Source organism: Tachypleus tridentatus, chromosome 3 (genome assembly GCF_004210375.1).
Source record: "Tachypleus tridentatus isolate NWPU-2018 chromosome 3, ASM421037v1, whole genome shotgun sequence".
Classification (NCBI taxonomy): Eukaryota; Metazoa; Arthropoda; class Merostomata; order Xiphosura; family Limulidae; genus Tachypleus; species Tachypleus tridentatus.
This window is the reverse complement of record NC_134827.1, coordinates 52,558,464-52,585,232: the sequence shown is the minus strand read 5'-3', so window position 1 is coordinate 52,585,232 and position 26,769 is coordinate 52,558,464. Positions and strand designations below refer to the sequence as shown.

Below are 26,769 nucleotides of genomic sequence, written 5' to 3'. Positions count from 1 at the left end.
GAACAGGTTGAGCACCTTCTTCCTGATGGTCTTGGAGGATACAGGCCTCAACGTGAAACTTGGATCAATGCAGCCAGCTTCACAGCAGAAACGTGGTCTGGTTCTGAATGGTATGAGAACACTTTAACAGTTGCCCTTGTTCTTGAAGATACCTACAATACAGTGCAACTTCCTCTCCTCACTGACAAAATGTTTCATTTGGAACTCTCAACTTTGGGTTACGTCAGCCCTCAGCCAGGGTCATGTCATCACGAAACATGGTGAATGGAGGTCAGACTGGTAAACCATATCGTCAATTCTTATTTTGTTGTCTGTTGTTCATTACAAAAGAACTAAATAACATATGTTCAATTATGTTATTGTTTATTACAAACTGGAACTGATAAGTTCCATTACGGTCAATTATCACATTGTTCTCTCTTGTTTATAACAAACAAACGTGAGCCAATATGTTCCATTATGTTCAATTCTTATGTTGTTGTCTGTTGTTTATTCCAAACAAACTGGAACCAATATGTTCCATTATGATCAATTACTAACAATTTAATACAAACATCTCTTGGTTAGAGTAACATTTTTAAATTACTCAAAGTGATTTATACTTACATCTTTATACAAACATCTCTTGGTTAGAGTAACATCTTTAAAGTACTCAAAGTGATTCAAAGTAACATCTTTAAAGTACTCAAAGTGACTTATACTAACAAGTTAATACAAACATCTCTTGGTTAGAGTAACATCTATAAAGTACTCAAAGTGATTTATACTAACAACTTAATACAAACATCTCTTGGTTAGAGTAACATCTTTTAAGTGTTGAAAGTGATTTATACTAACAACTTAATACAAACATCTCTTGGTTAGAGTAACATCTTTAAAGCACTCAAAGTGATTTATACTAACAACTTAATACAAACATCTCTTGGTTACAGTTACATCATTAAAGTATAAAAGTGTTTAAAAAAGTTATGTGGAGGAAATTTCTTTTGAAAAGAACTGGTCAACATGTAAAGTATCAAACCTTTTGAAAAGAACTGGTCAACATGTAAAGTATCAAACCTTTTTAAAAGAACTGGTCAACATGTAAAGTATCAAAACATTTAAAAGAACTGGTCAACATGTAAAGTATCAAACCTTTTTAAAAGAACTGGTCAACATCTAAAGTATCAAACCTTTTTAAAAAAACTGGTCAACATGTAAAGTATCAAACCTTTTTAAAAGAACTGGTCAACATGTAAAGTATCAAACCTTTTTAAAAGAACTGGTCAACATGTAAAGTATCAAACCTTTTTAAAAGAACTGGTCAACATGTAAAGTATCAAACCTTTTGATAAGCCGTTGAAGTAATAATCCCAGTCTCTGACGACATTCTGAAACTGTTGAGCATTTCCGGAAGGTATCTTCGAGGCTATGTGACTAACAAAATACCAGGTGATAAAAGAACCACTACATTACTGTGGTTAGATAAAACCAACCACTATTAACTGTGAATATACATTACTCTGGTTAGAAGTAACGAACTGTAAGTACAATAAAATATTCTGAAAATTGTAAAAAAAAGAAACAAACAACAGTTAACTACTATACAGTAATGCACGCTGATATTACAGAATGTTAACAAATTTTACATAGACAGTTGTGAGTCATCAACTGACAAAACACAAACTGTAATAACTAAAATAAAAAACTCACTTGAGGTTTTCCTGACAAAACAACGGGAGTTTCATCAACACCAAAAGAAAGATTTTTTAATCGTCTAGCCTGATCTGATCCTACAGTTTCTTCTAGAGATGAAAGATCACACAGCTGAAGACCTCCAACCAAGTTTATATTCATTTCACTGAGGTTTTTATACATTGCCGAGCCAATACCTAACAAGATGACAACATATAAATAAAAAATGCATTTAAACCCGTGAGTATATGACATCCATCAAACAAATCTGAAACCCAGTTAAAATTTATCATTAATATATCACAGAAAATAAATATCAAACCTTCACTTAAACTCAATTTTAGTGTTACCTGGAATGTCTTTCACAGTATTCAGAGATTTCAACAGATGTCCAACATGTTGGGGAAAAAGTGTGGTTTGTTGATTCGGCTTGTGAGAGCCACACACCAGTTTTGCTAAAAGTTTGTTATGAGCAATGCCGGCACACGTTGTGAGACCTAATTCCTGGTAAATCCTGTTTCGTATTTCTTGAGCTATGTGCGACGCTTCTTGAAGTCGAGAATAACAACCACAGCTGCAAGGTTCAGGGAGTGCTCCACTTCCTATAGGTGGCAGTGTTTAGTGAAACATTTTCAACAAAAACTTTCATCAATGTTAGGATATAGCACTTGTCACCTGAGTTATACCATCAACAAAAACTTTCATCAATGTTAGGATCTAGCACTTGTCACCTGAGTTATACCATCAACAAAAACTTTAATCAATGTTAGGATATAGCACTTGTCACCTGAGTTATACCATCAACAAAAACTTTCATCAATGTTAGGATATAGCACTTGTCACCTGAGTTATACCATCAATAAAAACTTTCATCAATGTTAGGATATGGCACTTGTCACCTGAGTTATACGATCAACAAAAACTTTCATCAATATTAGGATATAGCACTTGTCACCTGAGTTATACCATCAACAAAAACTTTCATCAATGTTAGGATATAGCACTTGTCACCTGAGTTATACCATCAACAAAAACTTTCATCTATATTAGGATATAGCACTTGTCACCTGAGTTATACCATCAACAAAAACTTTCATCAATGTTGGGATATAGCACTTGTCACCTTAGTTATACCATCAACAAAAACTTTCATCAATGTTAGGATCTAGCACTTGTCACCTGAGTTATACCATCAACAAAAACTTTCATCAATGTTAGGATATAGCACTTGTCACCTGAGTTATACCATCAACAAAAACTTTCATCAATATTAGGATATAGCACTTTTCACCTGAGTTATACCATCAACAAAAACTTTCATCTATATTAGGATATAGCACTTGTCACCTGAGTTATACCATCAACAAAAACTTTCATCAATGTTGGGATATAGCACTTGTCACCTGAGTTATACCATCAACAAAAACTCTCATCAATGTTAGGATATAACACTTGTCACCTGAGTTATACCAAATTTACAAACAAAGAACCTACTTAATAACAGATCACATGTCAAGATCACTGACCAACATCCAACTTCATGAAAGTAAATCTTTACATTTTCTTAATCACAGATTCCAGCAGATCCAACGTTTTCTGTAATGTACTCTCGAAATTACGAAAATAACATAATGTTATATAGTTACTCAGGTGCTACCAAAACTTTAATAATAATTCATATTAACCTGTTTAGTACCTGTCAATCTACAGAGTCAATAACCTTCATGTTAACCTGTTTAGTACCTGTCAATGTATGAAGTCAATAACCTTCATATTGGCCTGTTTTGTACCTGTCAATCTATAAAAATAATAACCTTCATATTAACCTGTTTAGTACCTGTCAATCTATAGAGTCAATAACCTATATATTAACCTGTTTTGTACCTGTCAATCTATGAGGACAATAACCTTCATATTAGCCTGTTTAGTACCTGTCAATCTATAGAATCAATAACCTATGTATTAACCTGTTTAGTACCTGTCAATCTATAGAGTCAATAACCTATGTATTAACCTGTTTAGTACCTGTCAATCTATAGACTCAATAACGTTCATATTGACCTGTTTAGTACCTGTCAGTCTATGAAATAAATTTACCTTCCAAATAGATATGACCACTAATTAACGATTCTGCACCATTCCCAATGATATCGGTTCTTTGGTGGCTATGTACCAAACTTGTTACATCAATAAAATTTTCATCAAACCCAAGACGCTCCACTAACGGTGAGAACTCCTCTAAAATTCCTAGAAGAACACAGAGATTTCCTACAAGTGTTACTTTTATAACACATAATCAAACTTATACAAAAAACCTGATTTTGAATATTCTAAAGTATAAAATAACTGTGAAAATTTGTCATACTATAAGACACTGATGTACACTGTATATTTAACATCACTCACCTGTCATACTATAAGACACTGATGTACACTGTGTATTCAATGTCACTCACCTGTCATACTATAAGACACTGATGTACACTGTATATTTAATGTCACTCACCTGTCATACTATAAGACACTGATGTACACTGTATATTTAATGTCACTCACCTGTCACACTACAAGACACTGATGTACACTGTATATTTAATGACACTCACCTGTCATACTATAAGACACTGATGTACACTGTGTATTTAACATCACTCACCTGTCATGTTGTAAGACACTGATGTACACTGTATATTTATTGTCACTCACCTGTCATGCTATAAGACACTGATGTACACTGTATATTTCATGTCACTCACTTGTCACCTTGTAGGAAGCTTCTCTATAGTCCGTTAGGTCTTCTCCACATACCAGAACAATCTGAGGACAAATCTGTATGGCTTCTTTGATACACATCACTTTTTGAACTCCCAGTTCTCTTGCTACATAGTTACAGGTAACTACTAAGTTTTTCTGTTTGATTCCTAAATAAAACCAAAAACAATATTCACGTTACTCAATCAACTATTGTTAGTTTCACAGTATATTATATAATTTATACCTCTTCCAAACAAATCAATAGTAAAATCAATCCAGGAAAATATTTTGCTAGAAGGTAATTTGAGTCACAATTAGAAGAAAAAATGTAAACCAAACACAAATTTGAAACTTTCATACGATAAAATTACAAATAATTTTTCAACAAAAGGGATATCAATAAGACAGACAATTAGCTCTGATGGTCTCAGTACATGTGATTAAACAATGCAAGTTATGATTATTTATCTTATTAAAACATGTGGATTTTTAAACAAATCACACTGATCTAGTGACTAACCTAAAGGTTTTGTTTTTAACTCTGGGTCTTTTATCATTTCAACCTGAGCGTGAAAACAGTCAATATCAATATGGACTATAGCTCTTTCATGGGGCCCTTTGGAAGTACTGTGGTCCTTGGCATCTGTGAAAATATGAAAAAAGCATTGCAATCACTCTATATTAAAAAACAACTATATTACTTTCATTATATTATATATAACAGAAACTTCTGTTAGAAATTACAACAGAATGTATAGCATTTCTACATTTTTATCACGATGAAGAAAATACAAACATTCACAGACACACTTCTCATCCAATCTAGCTACTCCAAACGCCAGAAAAAAAACAACGAAAGTTAACAAGCACTTTAAACAAACTAATCACATACTAATAGTACCAGTGATATGAAACATAGGAAACCTGACTTTATATGGATACTTAAGTCAGACCCCTGTACTACCAGTGATGTAATATGTTGGGAAAATAACTTTATATGGGTACTAAAGTTACACCCTGCACTACCAGTAATGTGACATGTTGGGAACCTAACTTCATATGGATACTTAAGTTCAACCCTGTACTACCAGTAATGTGATATGTTGGGAACCTAACTTCATATGGATACTTAAGTTCAACCCTGTACTACCAGTAATGTGATATGTCGGAACCTAACTTTATATGGATACTTAAGTTAGACCCAGTACTACCAGTAATGTGACATGTTGGGAGCATAACTTCATATGGATACTTAAGTTTGACCCTGTACTACCAGTGATGTAATATGTTGAAGAACCTGACTTTGTATGGATACTTAAGTTAGACCCTGTACTACCAGTGATGTGACATGTTGGGAACCTAACTTTATACGGATACTTAAGTTAGACTCTGTACTACCAGTAATGTGACATGTTGGGAACCTGACTTTATATGGATACTTAAGTTAGACCCTGTACTACCAGTGATGTGACATGTTGGGAACCTGACTTTATATGGATACTTAAGTTCAACCCTGTACTACCAATAATGTGATATGTTTGGAACCTAACTTTATATGGATACTTAAGTTAGACCCTGTACTACCAGTGATATGATATGTTTGGAACCTAACTTGATATGGATACTTAAGTTAGACTCTGTACTTCCAGTGATGTAATATGTTAAGAACCTAACTTCATATGGATACTTAAGTTAGACCCTGTACTACCAGTGACGAAATATGTTGGGAGCATAACTTTATATGGATACTTAAGTTTGACCCTGTACTACCAGTGATGTGACATGTTGGGAACCTGACTTTGTATGGATACTATAGTTAGACCCTGTACTACCAGTAATGTGACATGTTGGGAACCTGACTTTGTATGGATACTTAAGTTAGACCCTGTACTACCAGTAATGTGACATGTTGGGAACCTGACTTTATATGGATACTTAAGTTAGACCTTTTACTACCAGTAATATGACATGTTGGGAACCTAACTTTATATGGATACTTAAGTTCAACCCTGTACTACCAGTAATGTGATATGTTAAGAACCTAACTTCATATGGATACTTAAGTTAGACTCTGTACTACCAGTGATGTAATATGTTAAGAACCTAACTTCATATGGATACTTAAGTTAGACCCTGTACTACCAGTGATGTGACATGTTGGGAATCTAACTTTATATGGATACTTAAGTTAGACCCTGTACTACCAGTGATGTGACATGTTGGGAACCTAACCTTATATGGATACTTAAGTTAGACCCTATAGTATCAGTGATATGTTACATTGGGGACCTGACTTTATATGGACACGTAAGTAACTAAATGTTATTAACATACAAATAACAATAAAAGATGACATAGCTCTGTTACAAACAGTATTCACCTATAAATAAGGACAACAAGAGATAACGTGTTACCATACAATAACACGTTCACATCAAGTGCTTCTTACTTATTATCATCCCATCCATTATAACCTCTTCCCAGTTATCATCTTCTTCATCAAGTTTAGTGAATTTCTCCATTGATTTCTGTTTGTTGATGAATATCTAGAGAAAAAAAATCTGTTTTCTATTTATTTCTTCAACATTAATATTCAAAACTTATTATGACAGAACAACTGTGTTAGAGACCAGTTGTGTGAAGAAAACAAGAAGTGAGTAACAAAAATGTGGTTGACTTATCTAACTACAATATCAGATAGTGTCATCTATCTTGGTAGTAACCAGGTTTTAAGATATCATCATTCCTACTGTCATCTCTTCTGGTGATAACCAGCAAACTTCTCAAGTGCTTGACTTATCTAACTACAGCATTAAAATCTGTTAGTGTCATCTACTCTGGTGATAACAAGTTTTTAATACCATCATTCTTGGTGTCACATATTCTGGTGATAAACAGTTTTTAATATCATTGTCAGCAGTGTCACATATTCTGGTGACAACCAGTTTTTAATACCATCATTCCTGGTGTCACATATTCTGGTGATAAACAGTTTTTAATATCATTGTCAGTCGTGTCACATATTCTGGTGACAACCAGTTTTTAATATCATTGTCAGTCGTGTCATATATTATGGTAATAACCAGTTTTTAATACCATCATTCCTAGTGTCATCTATTCTCGTGATAACCAGTTTTGATACCATCTTCATAGATTCTCAATGTTTCCTTGAATCAGAACAAGAAAGGTGTATGCTTTTGGTTGATGCAGAGATTTTATTTTTTACCTAAACTTATTGTAACACAGAGCATAGAGTTTCGTTCAGCTTTCTTTTGAAATGAACAGATACATTAATGACGAACAGCCTACAAAAACAAAACTGATAAACGAACAGTAAAGTAAAGCTTAGTTACATAATTTTAATGTGTATTTATAGACAAGCAAAAAAGTTAATTATCTCTCTGTAAAAATCCATCACTGAAAATATAATATCAACAGGTTATAAATTAAACAATGAAACAAACAAGGCTCCATTACAGACAAATGGACTCTTCTAAAAGAGCAGATGACCTATGAAGCTAATTTCTAAAAGCAGTAGTGTAGGCTAGCTTTATAGGTGTTGTAAGGAAGTTTTTATTATAAGCGAGTTTAAATTTTTACTCTTGCTGAAATTAGGTTTGAAAAAACATCTTTCAAGGATGTGAAATGATTCCTTATTTTAAACTGTTTATATTATTTCTAACACTATTTAGGCCTCACTTGGATTATTATCTTCTTACTTGAGAAATAATCTATTTTAAGATAATTTAAAAGTTTCCTTTAAAGAGATGGATGACCCGCAACTCACTTATTTTCTGCCATAGTATTTATTAGTATTTAATGTATTTTAAGTTTACAAATAAACTATGACTCTATACGAGATTACCCAAGAGATTGATAGAATCAAAGCCTGTGATTTATTTGTACTGTACTTTATAGCAATTATAGGTCACGTTTAAATTAGTAAAAGACAACTGGCTATGCTGCAGGTACAACACTTTAATTGTTCAAAAACTAACAGGGTGGTTGGCTTTATACAGTATTAGTTTACATTAATTAGAATTAATTATTAAGTTCATGCGGTGTGGACATCCATGATAACGAGTTCACAAGCACAAAATTAAAAATACCTCTAATTAACTATTAAATGTTTATGTACAAGACGCCTACTTTCACTAGTTGAATTACACTTATTTAATTATCATCCTTGCTTAAATATAAATTTCGTTTCACTTACATTTAGTTATTACTAACGACGAAGTACTAATTAATGTTGTTTACGTTCAGCGCGCAATTATTCCAAAGCGCCCTCTGTCAATATGAAGCTTTAATGACAACAAATTCTAGTCGAATAATTTCATTCCCTATTTTATGCAAAGTTATGTCAGTAAGTAAATTTTGTCAGCAAGATTATTGGCAATATAAATCGTTGTATTTTGTAAAAAAATAAGGTTTAATTTCATACAGTATTACCTGCCAATGAAAATTTCTTTTACTTTGACGCATCTCAAAAAAAAAATACTTTTCAAACACTGTGGTTGGTTTCTAAATGTAGACCTTTCTTGTTCAGGAGCAAACTTAGATCTTACCTTCCAAAAGTTCTGGGACTATAGGGTGTGTGCCGAGTCCACTGAGCCCCTGATTATAGTATTTGTAAATACGTAAAATTATGGATTATAGGGTATTTATTTATTCATTTCTATCAAGATTTCCTGATCCTACGTGTTTTTTCTAACATCGTGACTTTGATTGATTTGTTAGTACTACCGTGAGCGGAATTATATACATTAAATGATAAAATTGTGCGTGTATAACATTATATCCGTCCAAAGAAAAATAATTTACATGAATGTTTAACACACCCACACAAAGATACATTTTTACACAAACATTCACAAAATATCGTAAATTGTATAAATGAAACAAAGTTTTGTTACATACTGAAACCCTATTTTTGAAATATACAAAATTCACTTCATTACACCGTGAAAGTTACAAAAAATTTCTCAGGAAAGAAACAATGTCAACTTTACTTTTTAGCATTCATACGATTTTTTCTTTGGAAGGGAGAAAGAAGATATAAAACTTTTCTCTTTTTTTTAACAATTTCTTATTACTTTTGACCAGTTCGCTATTTAGCAGCGCCATGATGCGAGTAAAGTGCACATCACCGTCTGACGTCACAAGTTTCCTGATCACTCACAAAAAAAACAAGAACTTGTTTTAAGATACGTTGGAAATTATAAAATAAGTGGTCGAGTGAATTGAATCTGTTACTACATGTGAAACAGGAAAATATAACCGGTCACTTAAAATAAGGCAAAGTGGAAACCTTACGAATATTTCATGGGATATGTAAAAAGTTTACCCAGACTGTTTCAATAGCGAAAGCAAAAACATTTTTTGTGTATCAACAGCTTTTATACAGGGTGGCCCATAAGTCCCTACCCATCCATATGTTATGATGTTATATTAAATTACGCATGTATTACAAATTTGTTTCTTTTCTTTCACAGCAATATGGCCGATGTAAGTCCATTTACACTTGAAGAGCGTATTGTGACAAGTACGTGGATACATGAGCGCAAGAATACTGGTGACAGAGCACAGATACACTGGATATATAAAACGTATGGACGGGTATGGACTTACGGGCCAACCTGTATTTTAGCTTTAATTAATTACACTGTGTAACAATTTTTTTACTTTTTCTTGTTCCTGGACAGAAAGTGTTATTTTCCAATTGCTTATGCCTAAAGTAAATGGAAAAGACCTACATTTCGCTCCAAACTTTGCTTTTTGTAACCTAGAAGCGTATAACGAAAACATAATGGGAGACTATATTTGGGGGTTGATACGTGAAAGTAATTTACATTATAGTCGCAAATATCGAAAAACTACTCACTTCTAAACATTTTTCTATAACTTTGGTATAAATACATGTAAATCTTGATTCATATGTTGTATTATTCAGACCTTATGTAAATGTGCCTGTTTTTACATAGAAAATTGGTGAATTTCTAAATTTCATTATCCAGGTCACAAAAACAAAGTTTGAAGGGAATAATGGTCATTATCTGTACGTCTACGGCATAAGTAATTAAGAAATAACACATACTGTCCAGGAACAAAATTTGTGTTACACAGTGTTATGATGTTCAATAAATGTGGATAATTTATACTGCTATCAATACTGTGGTATTCTTAATAAAACAAACAAAAGACAAGTATTTTAAATGTAAAACTAAATTACTTTTATTTAGATTCAACATCATATATTTGTTTTGTTACTTCACATTTGTTATTGCATACAAAAACGTTAATTATGTAGTTGCTAATGTGTAAATTAAAAAAATCAAGGATTTCCAATAGACATACACACTGAGGACAAATACAAAGTGTTACAATTTTAACCAATCCCAATACACAGTTAGGTTAGACAAACAGTGTATTGATTCTGTCTAGTCCTAGTACACTGTCAGGTTGTGCACATAGTTTAATCTTCTGTCTAGTCTTAGTACACTGTCAGGTTGTGCACATAGTTTAATGATTCTGTCTAGTCCTCGTACACTGTCAGGTTGTGCACATAGTTTAATGATTCTGCGTAGTCCTAGTACACTGTCAGGTTGTGCACATAGTTTAATGAATTTGTCTAGTACTATTACACTGTCAGGTTGTGCACATAGTTTAATGATTCTGTCTAGTCCTAGTACACTCTCAGGTTGTGCACATAGTTTAATGATTCTGTCTAGTCCTAGTACACTCTCAGGTTGTGCACATAGTTTAATGATTCTGTCTAGTCCTAGTACACTGTCAGGTTGTGCACATAGTTTAATGATTCTGTCTAATCCTAGTACACTGTCAGGTTGTGTACATAGTGTAATGACAGTTCCCAAAACAGATATACATTCGAAAATAATATCCTAAAATTATACAATCACAAGCTTACAAAGTTTTAAAACATCACCTTGAAAATACTGCTTTCCACTAAACTGTTTTGTGTTTTTGGTTGAGTTGTTGAAAATACTGTTACAGTTCATTTAGTTTCACTTTTCTTCAAGTTTCAACAACTGTATCATAGTGAGAGAAAATCTTCAACGACAAGGTTAATACTTAACAGTACCAAAAACATGTAGAAGAAAATGGTGTGAGTTTAAACTGAAACTAGCACACTGAAGGAGTGGATGTGTCTTTAGGAGAACAGAGACAAAATCAGAAGAAACTTTTACATACAGCACCTGATTCATCATAACCTGTTGATTAACATGAAATAAATCACAAACCTATGCAGAAGTATTAATACCATTAAAATAGGTAGTTAACTGGAAACAGCTTTTAGCTCTTCCAGACCACTTAATAAAATAATTGGAAGATAAAAACAAAATCTATCATTACCTAATATTTTACAATGATTCATTAATACAACACCCAAGCTATCACCTTGTAAATAAATCACAATGCAACATTCACATCTCTAATTACAACAGATGTTACAGGTATTACATAAGACATTCCTTGTAATATCACACCCAGTAAAACTGTAATAATTACCACACTTCTTATAAAACTGCATATCATTTAGATTTAACACAAGCTGCACCAATCACATACATAATTAAGATTTGTGTATTAACATACTGAAAAATATGTCGTCAAATATAAAACAACGTTTTATGCAAAACGTAAAACGGATATACAATAAAAATCATGGTATGGTCATTGAAACTAAAATTTCATATTTAAACATCTGATGATGAATAAACATCTTGTGTACATTTGGCTTTCATTACAGTTAACACTAACTTTCACTTCCATACTTTATTGGAGATAAGTTTTATAAACTGTTAAATTACAATTGAGTGTCTCACAGATGTAGTGCTTATTGATAGAGGGGTAGATTACAGTTTTTAATGATATAATTAAATACTATATTAATATCTTTAAATAACCAATGACATTAGTAGATCTTTGTAAAATAGACTTCTGTAAACATCTTACTCATATGAACATAAAAACAATGGTTTTATTTGTAGAATTAATTTAGTTAAATAACATCAGTTGATATTCTGTGTTGTTACAGTAAAAACATTACCTTAGTTCATGTGATTAAATCTGTGTAAACAGATCTTTAAATAACATCAGTTGATGCTATGTGTTGTTATAATAAAAATGTTACCTTAGTTGACTGGTGATTAAACCTGTGTAAACAGATCTTTAAATAACATCAGTTGATGCTATGTGTTGTTATAATAAAAATGTTACCTTAGTTGACTGGTGATTACACTTGTGAACACAGATCTTTAAATAACATAAGTTGACATACTCTTTGTTGTCACAGTAAAAATATAACCTTAATTCATAAGTGATTAAACCTATAAATACAGATCTTTAAATAACATCAGTTGACATTCTGTGTGTTTTTACAGTAAAAATGTCACACCAGTGAGAACTCATTGAACAGTTACACACAAAAACAGAATGTATAAAAAGAACTAAAGTGAACCACAAGGTTTTACATCTGGACAACTTTTAGTATTAGCAAGATGAAATGTTTTACTTGAAGGGAACCATTGTATGTGTTCAGTAAATACATTACAACAATACATTAATGTAGTGTTAAACCTACAGCCAGTACCCAGATAATAAAACAATCAACATCAAAGAAGTAAAATCTAAGTTATACCAGTAAAAACAACATTGACAGACAGTTGAGTGTAGAGTCTTTTCAAACTGTAGCACGCTACGATGTTACTGTCCAACACTGCTGTAGCTTGTCAAGCCATGGACAATCATATGATTTGTTTATAGTAAATATAAACAAGACAGTCAACTATCAGCTCTTGAATTCAAACACGTAAACTCTCTTTAAAAACACAAGCTTTCTGTCTATCTCTAAAAAATAATGTTTATTTTTATTATTTTTACCGTTCAGAAAATAACTAAGAGGTTCCATTTTCACTAATTCAATACTCTAGATACTGTTAAGTCAAGAGCGTAACACAAGCTTTCTGTCTATCTCTAAAAAATAATGTTTATTTTTATTATTTTTACCGTTCAGAAAATAACTAAGAGGTTCCATTTTCACTAATTCAATACTCTAGATACTGTTAAGTCAAGAGCATAACCTGACAATGTAGCTATGGGAACCTTAACCATCATCTTAATAAAATGTAATATAAACTAAAAAAATAGTCCACATTTCAAAAATTCGAGTACAATTTCTGAATTTGTTATATATAAACAAAACCAAATACTGATAATAATCAAACCAAAGTCACTCAAGTGTTTTTAAAATCTGTTAGAATAAAAAAACACAAGTGTATATGTTACAGTGTATCCTCAAATGTTTTTAAACCTAGTAAAATAAAAACACATACATATGTTACAGCATATTCTCAAATGTCTGAATGTCATCAAGTGGGCTACCAGAAGTTGGAGACACATCACTGGAAGAAAGAGATATGGTGTCACACTCACAAGCTGAAAACTTTGTAAACTGGAACTGTCGTAAGTGGACCTGTCAGAAATAACAATTCTGTATTCTGGAAAACACTCTCCCAAAAAATAAGCTTTTTATAAAACAAACTAATAACCATTACTTTAAAAAAAAGATCTGTTGTAATAACACACATTTAAAAATTGTATGTTAGGTAGCAGCTATTACAACATACATGTTTAAAAATTGTATGTTAGGTAGCAGCTATTACAACATACATGTTTAAAAATTGTATGTTAGGTAGCAGCTATTACAACATACATGTTTAAAAGTTATATGATAAACAGCAGCTATTACAACATACACATTTAAAAATTGTATGTTAGGTAGCAGCTATTACAACATACACGTTTAAAAATTGTATGTTAGGTAGCAGCTATTACAACATACATGTTTAAAAATTGTATGTTAGGTAGCAGCTATTACAACATACATGTTTAAAAATTGTATGTTAGGTAGCAGCTATTACAACATACATGTTTAAGAGTTATATGATAAACAGCAGCTATTACAACATAGATATTTAAAGGTTGTATGTTATGTAGCAGATATTACACCTGACATGTTTGAAAGTTGTATGTCAGGCAGCAGATATTATAACATACACATTTAAAATATCAGGTAGCAGCTATTATAACTTACACGTTTAAAAGTAGTATGTTAGATAGCAGCTATTACAGCTAGAACAATCAGAGCACAATGGGATAGGTTATGTGATAAGTCCAACCTCAACACCAGTAGTTTTGGAAGTTCCATATCAAGCTGAAAGGTCGGAGGTCTTCTGGAAGAACCACTTTGTACAGCAACTCTGGACAAGTACTACTCACTAATGAGAACCAAGGAAAAGCCCTTCTTGCTAGATTCATCAAAGTAGTCATAATGACCAGGATCACAGGACAGTGGTCAAAAATCACACTGAAGAGATGGTTGAGTGAGCCCATGCAGTGTTTCAACATGGAAAGTATAATAGATGCCATCAGGACCATCATAGAAGGAGCACCTGGACCAGATGGCATCACTGTCAAGAATATTATAGACCTGCCAAACAGGTGATCCAGAACTTAGCAAAGGCTTGTGAACAGAGCTGAAAGTCAGAAGTCATCCCAGAAGTCTCCACAGATGCTTTAATAAGTGCTGTGCTAAAGCCAGGAAAAGACCACAAAAGCTGCATGGGATATCATATCATTGTGGTACAGAACTTTATTGGAAAGATCCTTGAGAGAGCTGTTGCTCACTACATCACCGAACAGGTTGAGCACCTTCTTCCTGATGGTCTTGGAGGATACAGGCCTCAACGTGAAACTTGGATCAATGCAGCCAGCTTCACAGCAGAAACGTGGTCTGGTTCTGAATGGTATGAGAACACTTTAACAGTTGCCCTTGTTCTTGAAGATACCTACAATACAGTGCAACTTCCTCTCCTCACTGACAAAATGTTTCATTTGGAACTCTCAACTTTGGGTTACGTCAGCCCTCAGCCAGGGTCATGTCATCACGAAACATGGTGAATGGAGGTCAGACTGGTAAACCATAAGCATTGGCCTCACACACGGTTCACAACTCTGTCACCTGTCCTTTTTAACATTTACACCCTTGATCTAGCAAGACTAGACAAACCTGGCATCAGAATCAAAGCCTTTGCTGATGACATCTTGGTTCACACCAGTGGGACATCTACAGAAATGATCACAAGTAGGATTCAGCCCAGGCTGGACCACATAAGAGACTGGTGTAAAGGTAATGGCATGCTAATTAATCCAGAGAAGGCCAAAGCATTCTTCCTTGCTCTCAGTAACAGTGCTGACACATCAGATATTCCCATTCTAACCATTGAAGGCACAGATATTAAACATGAGAACTCACTGTGCTGTCTGGACATTGTGTTTGACAGACAACGGAACTTCTCCAAACATGTGAATGAGCTCACTGTCAGGGCCACAAAAGGAATGAATGCCCTTTGTGCTGCAGCAGGCAGGCATGCTGAGGAATGTCACTTGAACATACTGTACAGAAGCCTTGTGCTTTCAGTGGTTGATCACGCACTGCCCCTGGCACAACTTAACAACAACCAACTCTGAAGGCTGGAAAGGCTGCAGAACACGTCTCAGGCTCGTCACAGGTTGCACCAAATCAACTCCAGTGCCAGTTCTCCATCATCTCACTGAACTCCCAAGAATCAAGGACAAGCAAACATCACAAAGAGCCATACTGTTTGCCAAGGCTTGGCAAAATCGAAGGCATGGACTTCAAATCCTTTCAAGAAGGTACTCTTTCACTGCTGAACCATCTGACCAGTAAAGACGTTTTCACGCCACACAAGACTTGAAGTAGCACCTAGGTCTCATCTAAAGAGGAAGTCGTAGCTTAAAGTACCTCCACTGGCTTGCAAGAATATATGTAATTCATATTCCCTTTTCAACCAACCTCCATGGCTTTGGTCTGCAGAAGAGGAATGCCCGTGCCAACCTGCAGTGATTGTCAAGTTCAACAGATATTGTAGAGAGTGGCCTCAAGGTGCAGTAGAAGAGGCATGCCAGAAGATGTTCCAGGAACTCTGCTAGAAGGAAAATCTCGTTTACATCAGAGATCATGAGAGCAGGTTGGAGATTTGCTGTGTTTATGGGTGGCACACCCTTAACTGAGAAGTATGGAGCATGCACCCTTTACACAAGTAGCACCAGGATGGAACTTTAGGCTGTCAACCATGGCTTGTCTTGGATGGCTTGTCCAAGAATCCCCTGATGTCACCACAGTTGTGTTTGCTACCAACTCCATGGCAATGTTGCAGAGAATCAAAAACGACTGGCTACCTGATGGGTTGAAAGAGACTGCACCTTATCTCCATGATAAATCTCCCACCATTGTGTATGTCCCAGGCTATGCTGGTGTCAAGTACAATAAGAAGGCTGACCAACTTGAAGCAGCAGCAGAGCCAACAGACCAGTTGCCACTCTTTCCTCAAGATATAACACTCTTGTGCCAGCAAGTAGCATGCCAAAGTATCAGAGAGTCTATCATGCACTCAGAAAAAAAAAAAAGATAGAATTCTCAGCATCAGGACCCCTTCTGGCATCTCTCGCGACAGCCACAACAAAGGCCCAGACAGATGTCTCAGAAATCAGCTTATCACCAGCAACATTAGCAGAAATATGTTCAACCCCCTGTTGATCGGGTCAAGGTGGAGAGGATTTGTGACCCACTGGACACACCCTCCAGGACACTCACTGGCCAACCCAAGTTGTATTTTAGATAGCAACTGTTATAATATACGTTTTAAAAGTTGTATGTTAGGTAGCACACATTACAATCAACATTTACAAGTTGCATGTTAGGTAGCAACTATTATAACATACACATTTAAAAGTTGTATGTTTGGTGGCACATATTATAACATATATGTGCAAAAGTTGTATGTCAGGTAGCAGCTATTATAACATACATGTTTAAAAGTTGTATGTTAGCACATATAATCAACATGTTTAATTAATGCATATTAACTATAGTAAATCATTATTTATTTCATGTTAAATAAACATTTTTAAAACAATAGTTGTTATCTATAACAAGCTGTAATACACAATTTGTTAAATCTTCAGTTAAAATAGTGAAGACATATTCAGTTACAGATAGTTAAAATGTATGACCTGAATGTACATATTGACTTCTGCACTTTGACTTATATATGGAAAATTGCCTCCTTTCTTCAAGTGTGCTTTCTTGGCACTTGGATAGAGTTTAAAGAGTCCCTCACATACAGACTGACTCAGAGCACTTTCATCAAACACCTGAGACATTCAAAAACAATGTGTAAAACAGTCATCAGAAATTCATATGGGACTATTTCAACTTACTGAAATAACTAAATAATTTCAAAGATAAAAACAAAGTATTTGTAAGACAACTGTAATTAGAAAACCATACTTATACAAGAGACTCAAGAAAAAGTCTGGAAGCAAAAACTTTTGAAGAATTGAACAAACAAAAATACAATAATAACTTACTCATTTTATATAGCAAACTTACAATTATATATAATAATCATAAAACTTCTTACAGCATGGAAGTAGAGAGATAATAGCCTGAGGCTAAACTGTTATAAATAGACCAAGGATGAATTAAGAGAATACTGGGTGTAACATGTAAATAAAATTACTAGTTTCAGAATACTGGGAGAATACTTCATGTGTAACAATAAATAGATGTTATCAAGAATGAATATTTGCAAGGTTTCTAGTACTTTGCGCAACTGTCGTTTGTTTACATAAAGAACTTTAGCAATGATTATAAATCACAGTATTAAATAAAACATTGCTTTTGTGGAGAATTGACATTGTAAGTGGTGAAGATGTACAACTCTTACATAATAAGATAAAGTGATGGAGCCACAAATGACATGCTTTAATGTCCAATAATTCTAGGTTTTTCAAACTTATGGTAAAATATCCTTTGTTTTCTGATACAAGTGTACAACTTGTATGATATATGTCATTATTGTTTTAAAAGTATCTGTTGATTCACTTTACAAACCTACACAGTCTACTCCAAATTAAATATCTAAACCTACACTTATTATTGTCATTGGTATGTCTGACAGCTTCTGTGGCTCTACGTAACAGTTCATGCAGTTGAGGGTGAGTCGTGATGCAAGTTCAGGCTGTGTAAGACTGTCCAACTGAAGAAACAAAAATTAATAATTTATAATAAAAAATATGGTTATTACCAGAAAGTCTTACAAAAATAAGTGGTTTATAACAACAGATATGTTTAACATGAAATCTTACAAAAATAAGTAGTTTATAACAACAGATATGTTTAACATAAAATCTTAGAAACATAAGTGGTTTATAACAAATATGTTTAACATGAAATCTTACAAAAATAAGTGGTTTATAACAACAAATATAATTAACATCATATCTTTCAAACATAAGTGGTTTATAACAACAAATATGTTTAACATGAAATCTTACAAAAATAAGTAGTTTATAACAACAAATATGTATAACATGAAATCTTACAAAATAAGTAGTTTATAACAACACATATGTATAACATGAAATCTTACAAAATAAGTAGTTTATAACAACAAATATGTTTAACATGAAATATTACAAAAATAAGTAGTTTATAACAGATATGTTTAACATGAAATCTTACAAAAATAAGTAGTTTATAACAACAGATATGTTTAATGTGAAATCAGACAAAAATAAATAGTTTATAACAACAGATATGTTTAGCATGAAATCTTACAAAAAATAAGTACTTTATAACAGATATGTTTAACATGAAATATTACAAAAATAAATAGTTTATAACAAAAGATATGTTTAACATGAAATCTTACAAAAATAAGTAGTTTATAACAAATATGTTTAACATGAAATATTACAAAAATAAGTAGTTTATAACAAATATGTTTAACATTAAATATTACAAAAATAAGTAGTTTATAACAGATATGTTTAACATGAAATCTTACAAAAATAAGTAGTTTATAACAACAGATATGTTTAATGTGAAATCAGACAAAAATAAGTAGTTTATAACAACAGATATGTTTAGCATGAAATCTTACAAAAAATAATTACTTTATAACAGATATGTTTAACATGAAATATTACAAAAATAAATAGTTTATAACAAAAGATATGTTTAACATGAAATCTTACAAAAATAAGTAGTTTATAACAAATATGTTTAACATGAAATATTACAAAAATAAGTAGTTTATAACAAATATGTTTAACATTAAATATTACAAAAATAAGTAGTTTATAACAACAGATATGTTTAACATGAAATCTTACAAAAATAAATAGTTTATAACAAAAGATATGTTTAACATGAAATCTTACAAAAATAAGTAGTTTATAACAAATATGTTTAACATGAAATATTACAAAAATAAGTAGTTTACAACAACAGATATGTTTAACGTGAAATCTTACAAAAATAAGTAGTTTACAACAACAGATATGTTTAACGTGAAATATTACAAAAATAAGTAGTTTATTACAACGGACATGTTTAATAGCCAAACTTACAAACAAAAAACAATTACAACATACAAAAATACTAAATGACAGCCAGAACTATTTTTTAAAACCAGAATATGATGAGGTTTATTCTTAGGTTATGTTCTTGCCTAATTATTACAAATGGACATAGAAACAGTTTGAAATATGAATTTACTGAAACAGCATACAAGTTTGTTGTTACCTGATCAACCATAAAGTCAACAGAATTGGCAATTTCAGGAGGAAGATTTCCTTTTGTATAATTGCTCATAACCATTCTCTTTAGAACTAAAGAAGGCATCATCCAAAACCTGGAATAAGTTTAATTATTTGTCTAACACTTTTACCTAGCAACAAGCATTTATATTTAAAACCTACATGAGTGTCACTGTTTGTCTTACTGACACATTTAAACCTACGTAAGTGTTATTGTTTGTTTTACTGACACTTACATTTAAACTGTAATTAATCTGTCTAATTGGGCCTGATATTCACATGTAATCATAAATTGTAACTCACAACAGTTCTGTCTAGCTGGGCCTGATATTCACACAGTCATGAATCTAAATCACAATAGTTCTGTCTAGTTGGGCCTGATATTCACACATAATCATGAATCTAAACTTACAATAGTTCTGTCTAGTTGGGCCTGATATACACATGTAATCATGAATCTAAACTCACAATAGTTCTGTCTAGTTGGGCCTGACATTCACACAGTCATGAATCTAAACTCACAATAGTTCTGTCTAGTTGGGCCTGATATTCAAACAGTCATGAATCTAAACTCACAATAGTTCTGTCCAGTTGGGCCTGATATTCACACATAATCATGAATCTAAAATCACAATAGTTCTGTCTAGTTGGGCCTGATATACACATGTAATCATGAATCTAAACTCACAATAGTTCTGTCTAGTTGGGCCTGACATTCACACAGTCATGAATCTAAACTCACAATAGTTCTGTCTAGTTGGGACTGATATTCAAACAGTCATGAATCTAAACTCACAATAGTTCTGTCCAGTTGGGCCTGATATTCACACATTATCTCAAATCTAGATTCACAATAGTTCTGTCTAGTTTGGCCTGATATTCACACAGTCATGAATCTAAACTCACAATAGTTCTCTCTAGTTGGGCCTGATATTCACACAATCATGAATCTTAACTCACAATAGTTCTGTTTAGTTGGGCCTGATATTCACACATTATCTCAAATCCAGATTCACAATAGTTCTGGTAAAATGTTAAGGAAATCTTGGCTGATGAAAATATAATAACATCACAGTTTGAATGATAGCTGTGGTACGTTACACAAACAAGATATAATGTTATCGATATAATACATATATAAACAGTCAAAGATGAATACAACATTTAAAAATAAATATATCAACTATATGGTAATCATAATACATGGTAATCAACTCCAAGAATGAATGTATCAACACAAACATGTTCACAATTCCATAGATGCATTTACAGATGAACGCATAAACACAAATGTGTTTACAATTCCATAGATGTATTTAAAGATGGACATATAAACACAAATGTGTTCAGTGATGTCGAGAAAACCCATTTGTAGAGAAAAATATATATGTAAAAACGGCTCGTTTGGGTTGAGAAAATATTTTACACTCCTCTACATAAAATATTTTCTCAACCCAAACAAGCCGTTTTTACATATATACAAATGTGTTCACAATTCCACAGATGTATTTAAAGATGGATTTATAAACACAAATGTGTTCACAATTCCCTAGATGTATTTAAACATGAATGTATAAACACAAATGTGTTCACAATTCCATTGATGTATTTAAAGATGGACGTATAAACACAAATGTGTTCACAATTCCACAGGTGTATTTAAATACAGATGTAAACACAAATGCGTTCATAATTCCATAGATGTATTTATAGACGGATGTATAAACACAAATGTGTTCATAATTCCACAGATATAAAGACGGGTGTAAACACAAATATGTTCACAATTCCACAGATGTATTTAAAGATGGATGTATAAACACAGATATATTTCAAATATATCAATATCAGTGTAACTAAAGGAAGAAAAATGTACTTACAACACAGCACTATCGGTATAATTAAAGATGGACGTATCAGAGAAACTGTTACATAAAATCAAGGAGTGAACCCTGGGGCTTGAAGTTGTCAATTCAACAAATTTCTGAGCAAGAAACCCCCCTAGAGATGATCCAAATATGTGAACCTATTGATTCAATAAAGCAGTACCAATATAAATATCTTACTATTACATTTTTTTCTGTGTTTAAATGCTGGGTGACATTAGCATTATAACATTCTTTAACAACAAACTAATTAATATTGCAATATTCTTCATCAACAAACTAATTAACATCTCAATGTTCTTCATCAAGAAACTAATTAACATCGCAACGTTCTTCAACAACAAACTAATTAGCATCGCAACGTTCTTCAACAACAAACTAATTAGCATCGCAACGTTCTTCAACATCAAACTAATTAGCATTGCAACTTTCTTTAACAACAAATTAATTAGAATCGCAACATTCTTCAACAACAAACTAATTAGCATCGCAACATTCTTCAACAACAAACTAATTAGCATTACAACATTCTTTAACAACAAACTAATTAGCATCACAACATTCTTTAACAACAAACTAATTAATATTATATCTTTCCTTAAAAGTAAATAACTGATAACTTAAGTTTATTCAATTTTGAATAAACTTTACAAAAACAGGTGAAACCAAGTTTACATGTCCAATTTTTGTTAAACCTTATATAAACCAATTTACACATTGTCAAAGACAGTGATCAACACAGCAAAACATCTCGTGATCATCCCATAACAAGTTTTAACTGCACAAATCATGTTTGTTAATGTTTTTTGTGGGTGGAAATACTGACAGCCTTGAAGAACCAAGTGGTTCCTTACTGTAAATCAGTTACCATCATTCTAAAAGAGTGGATATATGTTTAATAAATATTTAAGGTTTAACTGTAATCTCGTATCTGTCATCACTGATACAGACATTAGGTCATTCTGTCAATATTTTTTATTTTTATTATTTAGGCTACAGAAAACTATTGTAAAAACTTACCTTATCCAAGTTAAGATGATCGAGTAACTTCCGAAAGCCCACGACCCATTCTATCATAGTCCAGTAAACAGGATATTGAAGCTACAAAGAGTCATCACAGAACAACAACTGTTGATAAAACAATCATTAGCTTATGTAGTATGGATAAAGAAGACATTAAATATTATAAAACACTAAGGTGCTACAGGAAACAGATATAATATGGATATTTCTGGTCACGTAACGTGTGCTAACATGATGAAAATATGGGTTTCATTTTTAACTGTGACAGAACAAAATCCACTCAACAGGAAGAAAAACAAGTCAATACCACTCATTAGGACACTAACACATATATGCAGTGGATACGTCATTATTTATACAGAGGAATATTTTCCCATCTACGAACGAAACATCTATACTTACAGATATCACACGGTAACCTCGAGAAGTTAGTGCCATTATTTGACGGAAGAAGCAATCGGCTGTTCCACTAGCAGGTGGTAAGCAAATCAAAGGGCATTTGATGTGTTTTGGTCCAGCATCGTACATCGTCCACACTTTCCTTGGGTCATCATCAACAACAATCTTAATAAACAAAACAAAAAGTTCAAGCAATGCACACTTGAATGTTCATTTTATCACAAAACAAAAAGTTCAAGCAAAGCACACTTGAATGTTCATTTTATCACAAAACAAAACTGATTTCTATTTCAAGAGAGAAACCTTTGCTTCTTAAGAAGAATGACTCTTAAATATAAAAAATATCAAACATTTTCTTCGAGCAGTTAGAAAATGGGATATACAATTCATACAAGTACACTGCAATCTCACTTCATATTAAAATCTGTCAAGGAGCTAGACTTAGTCTTACAGTTATAATCGAGGCCAGTCTCTCCTTTGGGATAGAATCAAAGAGGCTTCGGCAGATGTAAAAATGTTCACTTGAAAACTTCAAACACCAGGATTAATAATATTTTTGGTAATAATTATATTTACTGTAATAAATATGATTACATAATGTTACACTTAATATTTTTTTTAAACCTAACTGGAGCCCACTAGACCTAGATGTTAAAATAATTAATGACTTCTACCCCACTAAATTTGTCATTTGTCAGTCAATATTATTCTTTACAGAACCTTCAGAATAGATTTACTACCAAAATCTTTACCAACTCACATTAAGAACAACTATATTATAGTCGTCAGTTCTAAACTGCAATATTACGGGGGGTTCTCAAGATAAAAAGTTTGAGATCCCCTGGTCTAGGTTACTAAATAAAGGAAAGTTAGTCACTCTATGAACTTAACACTGAAATTATTGTGTATTTATAAATGTATAATAAAGCCATGTGACTCTGGTTTTATTAAGCAATACACAGGTCAATTCTAATGAAGTCATACAAAGTGCACTGGTAAAGACCCATCCTTCCTGTTCTCCATTAGCAAGTATTTGTTGAGGATTATTAATTTTAGTTTAGACAATAAACAAGAAATATTGTAGTTTACAGATTATAGGTTTAATATTAATACTGTACATCATAGATTATAGGTTTATTATTTAGACTGTACATCACAGATTATAGGGTTAATATTAATACTGTACAGATTATAGAGTTAATATTAATACTGTACATCACAGATTATAGGGTTAATATTAATACTGTAAAATACAGATTATAGTGTTAATATTAATACTGTAAAATACAGATTATAGTGTTAATATTAATACTGTACATCACAGATTATAGGGTTAATATTAATACTGTAAAATACAGATTATAGTGTTAATATTAATACTGTACATCACAGATTATAGGTTTAATATTAATACTGTACATCACAGATTATAGATTTAATATTAATACTGTACATCACAGATTATAGGGTTAATATTAATACTGTAAAGTACAGATTATAGGGTTAATATTAATACTGTACATCACAGATTATATGGTTAATATTAATACTGTACATCACAGATTATAGGGTTAATATTAATACTGTAAAGCACAGATTATAGGGTTAATATTAATACTGTACATCACAGATTATAGGGTTAATATTAATACTGTACATCACAGATTATAGGTGTAATATTAATACTGTAAAATACAGATTATAGGGTTAATATTAATACTGTAAAGTACAGATTATAGGTTGATTATTTAAACTGTACATCACAGATTATAGGTTTAATATTAATACTGTAAAGTACAGATTATAGGTTGATTATTTAAACTGTATATCACAGATTATAGGTTTAATATTAATACTGTAAAATACAGATTATAGGGTTAATATTAATACTGTAAAATACAGATTATAGGGTTAATATTAATAGATTCTCAGGTCAATTTTAGTTTTTCAGGTATGAACATTAGGTTCAAAAGACAATCTTGATACTTACTGTTGGTGTTTCTGGATATGGGTGTCAACATTTATACAGTAATAACTTTCATAAATCAATCTGACAAATAACAATGGTGTCATTTTAAACATACCAAATATAGATCTATGCACTAAGTCAGAAAATAATTCAACACTTATTAAATAACCAATAAAAAAACTTTTAATAAACAATTTAAAACAAGATAAAAATGTAAACATATATATAAAACAAATATACAAACTTTTTTTTGTGGTATAGTACTCCTAAAACTCACATATTCTGGTGACTGAACAATCTCGTTTGCAGATTTGCTGTTTAATAAGTGATGCCTTTAAAAGAAGAAAACATAGTTTATAATGTGTTTTTAGTTCACAATAACAAACAAACCTATACTTCACCATACACTACTGAGAATCTTCAATGTCTCAATACAGATTTATTGTTAAATACATACATTTCCAGTAATAAATAGCAGACATACAGCAAGATGTATACTTCAATTACATAGTTGACAAATTGATGCTGTTAGAAAGGTAAAAAAATATACTAGGCAACACAATGAACCCTTGAAAAATTGAATGAGTTAAAAGTTATATTCAACCATTAACCCATCCTCTCAAGCTTTAGTCATCATTAACCTGACATCTTCTGCTACTTTACAAAACACATATTTTCTTCGTTTTTCCTCAACATAACTTTAGTTAAAATTTGATATTTTCAATGCCCTTTTTTTCATGTTAACTAATTATGAACAAGATTTTAATTGCATTATCAGTTTCTGCAAGTTGTAGAGGCCTAAAAATACTTACATTTTTCTTCTTTCTTTTTGTTCCACCTCAAAAGTTAACTTCCCCGTTATAAACTCGGAATAAACTAATACGTGTCTTGGCTTCGATACCAGTCACTCAGCATTTAACTTTTTAAAGTTTTAACTAAAGCAAATGCCAGGCTAAGCCTAAGGTCACTCTCTTTCCAAAAGTGCTTACATTAATAGACTAATACCTGACATACAATGTTAATCTATACCATAAATCAACTTTAATATTACTACGAGTAATTGTGGTAACAGTAATACCAACAAACCTAAGACTTAAGTTTAGCTTTAAGATTTGGGTTTGGAAGGCTAGAATATTAGATTTTCCCTAGTTTTAAAACAAGAATATAAATTTTTACTTCATAAAATTTTAAACTGGAGAATTATGGATAATAAACCAATAAAGAAATAATAATACATCATTCCACTAATAAATTTGTTATCTATAATATTTTCAGAACTCAAAATCTGGAACAAATAATAATTTCATGACAAATTGCGTGTGATTCAGATATTGCAGCGCCCTCAGCAACAAT

At 32.1% G+C, this 26,769-nt stretch overlaps 2 protein-coding genes and 1 long non-coding RNA gene across 20 annotated transcripts in view; 1 reads left to right on the top strand and 2 right to left on the bottom strand.

Annotated features, from left to right (window-relative positions):
* LOC143246846 (DNA polymerase iota-like) overlaps window positions 1-8,733 on the bottom strand; it is a 12,982-nt gene extending 4,249 nt beyond the window's left edge. For 3 of the 9 annotated variants that reach the window (XM_076494052.1, XM_076494053.1, XM_076494054.1), the window contains exons 1-7: window positions 8,645-8,733; window positions 6,878-6,974; window positions 4,949-5,071; window positions 4,431-4,595; window positions 3,772-3,921; window positions 2,025-2,276; window positions 1,693-1,871 (exon numbers count right to left, since the gene is read on the bottom strand). In XM_076494052.1, coding sequence (XP_076350167.1) covers window positions 1,693-1,871; window positions 2,025-2,276; window positions 3,772-3,921; window positions 4,431-4,595; window positions 4,949-5,071; window positions 6,878-6,950 — 942 coding nt within the window. In that variant the 5' untranslated portion in view covers window positions 6,951-6,974; window positions 8,645-8,733. Of the gene's footprint in view, window positions 1-1,324; window positions 1,417-1,692; window positions 1,872-2,024; window positions 2,277-3,771; window positions 3,922-4,430; window positions 4,596-4,948; window positions 5,072-6,808; window positions 6,990-8,644 lie in introns of those variants that run through there. The other 6 variants (XM_076494051.1, XM_076494048.1, XM_076494056.1 and 3 more) reach the window with 5 other exon arrangements.
* The window catches only part of LOC143246848 (uncharacterized), a 19,291-nt gene extending 5,316 nt beyond the window's left edge, over window positions 1-13,975 (top strand). For 2 of the 4 annotated variants that reach the window (XR_013026202.1, XR_013026200.1), the window contains exon 3: window positions 9,924-12,885. This is a non-coding gene — a long non-coding RNA (uncharacterized LOC143246848). Of the gene's footprint in view, window positions 1-9,923; window positions 12,886-13,795 lie in introns of those variants that run through there. The other 2 variants (XR_013026203.1, XR_013026201.1) reach the window with 2 other exon arrangements.
* LOC143246847 (maspardin-like) lies at window positions 10,638-26,769 on the bottom strand. 7 transcript variants are annotated; one of them, XM_076494063.1, is made up of 10 exons: window positions 26,229-26,769; window positions 25,694-25,748; window positions 23,451-23,612; window positions 23,046-23,126; window positions 22,020-22,165; window positions 20,126-20,234; window positions 18,468-18,575; window positions 17,548-17,688; window positions 13,785-13,924; window positions 10,638-13,299 (listed from the first exon to the last, which is right to left on the bottom strand). In XM_076494063.1, coding segments are annotated over exons 1-9 (939 nt in total). In that variant the 5' UTR covers window positions 26,231-26,769; the 3' UTR covers window positions 10,638-13,299; window positions 13,785-13,789. The 7 variants fall into 7 exon arrangements, with proteins under 7 accessions (XP_076350178.1, XP_076350175.1, XP_076350174.1 ...); XM_076494060.1 differs by having other exon boundaries at window positions 10,638-13,425; window positions 25,661-25,748; window positions 26,229-26,759; XM_076494059.1 differs by having other exon boundaries at window positions 25,661-25,748; window positions 26,229-26,759.

What these genes read in the sequence shown, in the direction of transcription:
- LOC143246847 (XM_076494057.1), bottom strand. An exon ending in GTACTATACCACAAAAAAAA is followed by an intron (nt 23,613 to 25,660) that starts GTTTGTATATTT and finishes TTGTTTATTAAG; the next exon opens with ATTGTTGTTGATGATGACCC. An exon ending in TTGACTTTATGGTTGATCAG is followed by an intron (nt 18,576 to 20,125) that starts GTAACAACAAAC and finishes TTGTTTCTTCAG; the next exon opens with TTGGACAGTCTTACACAGCC.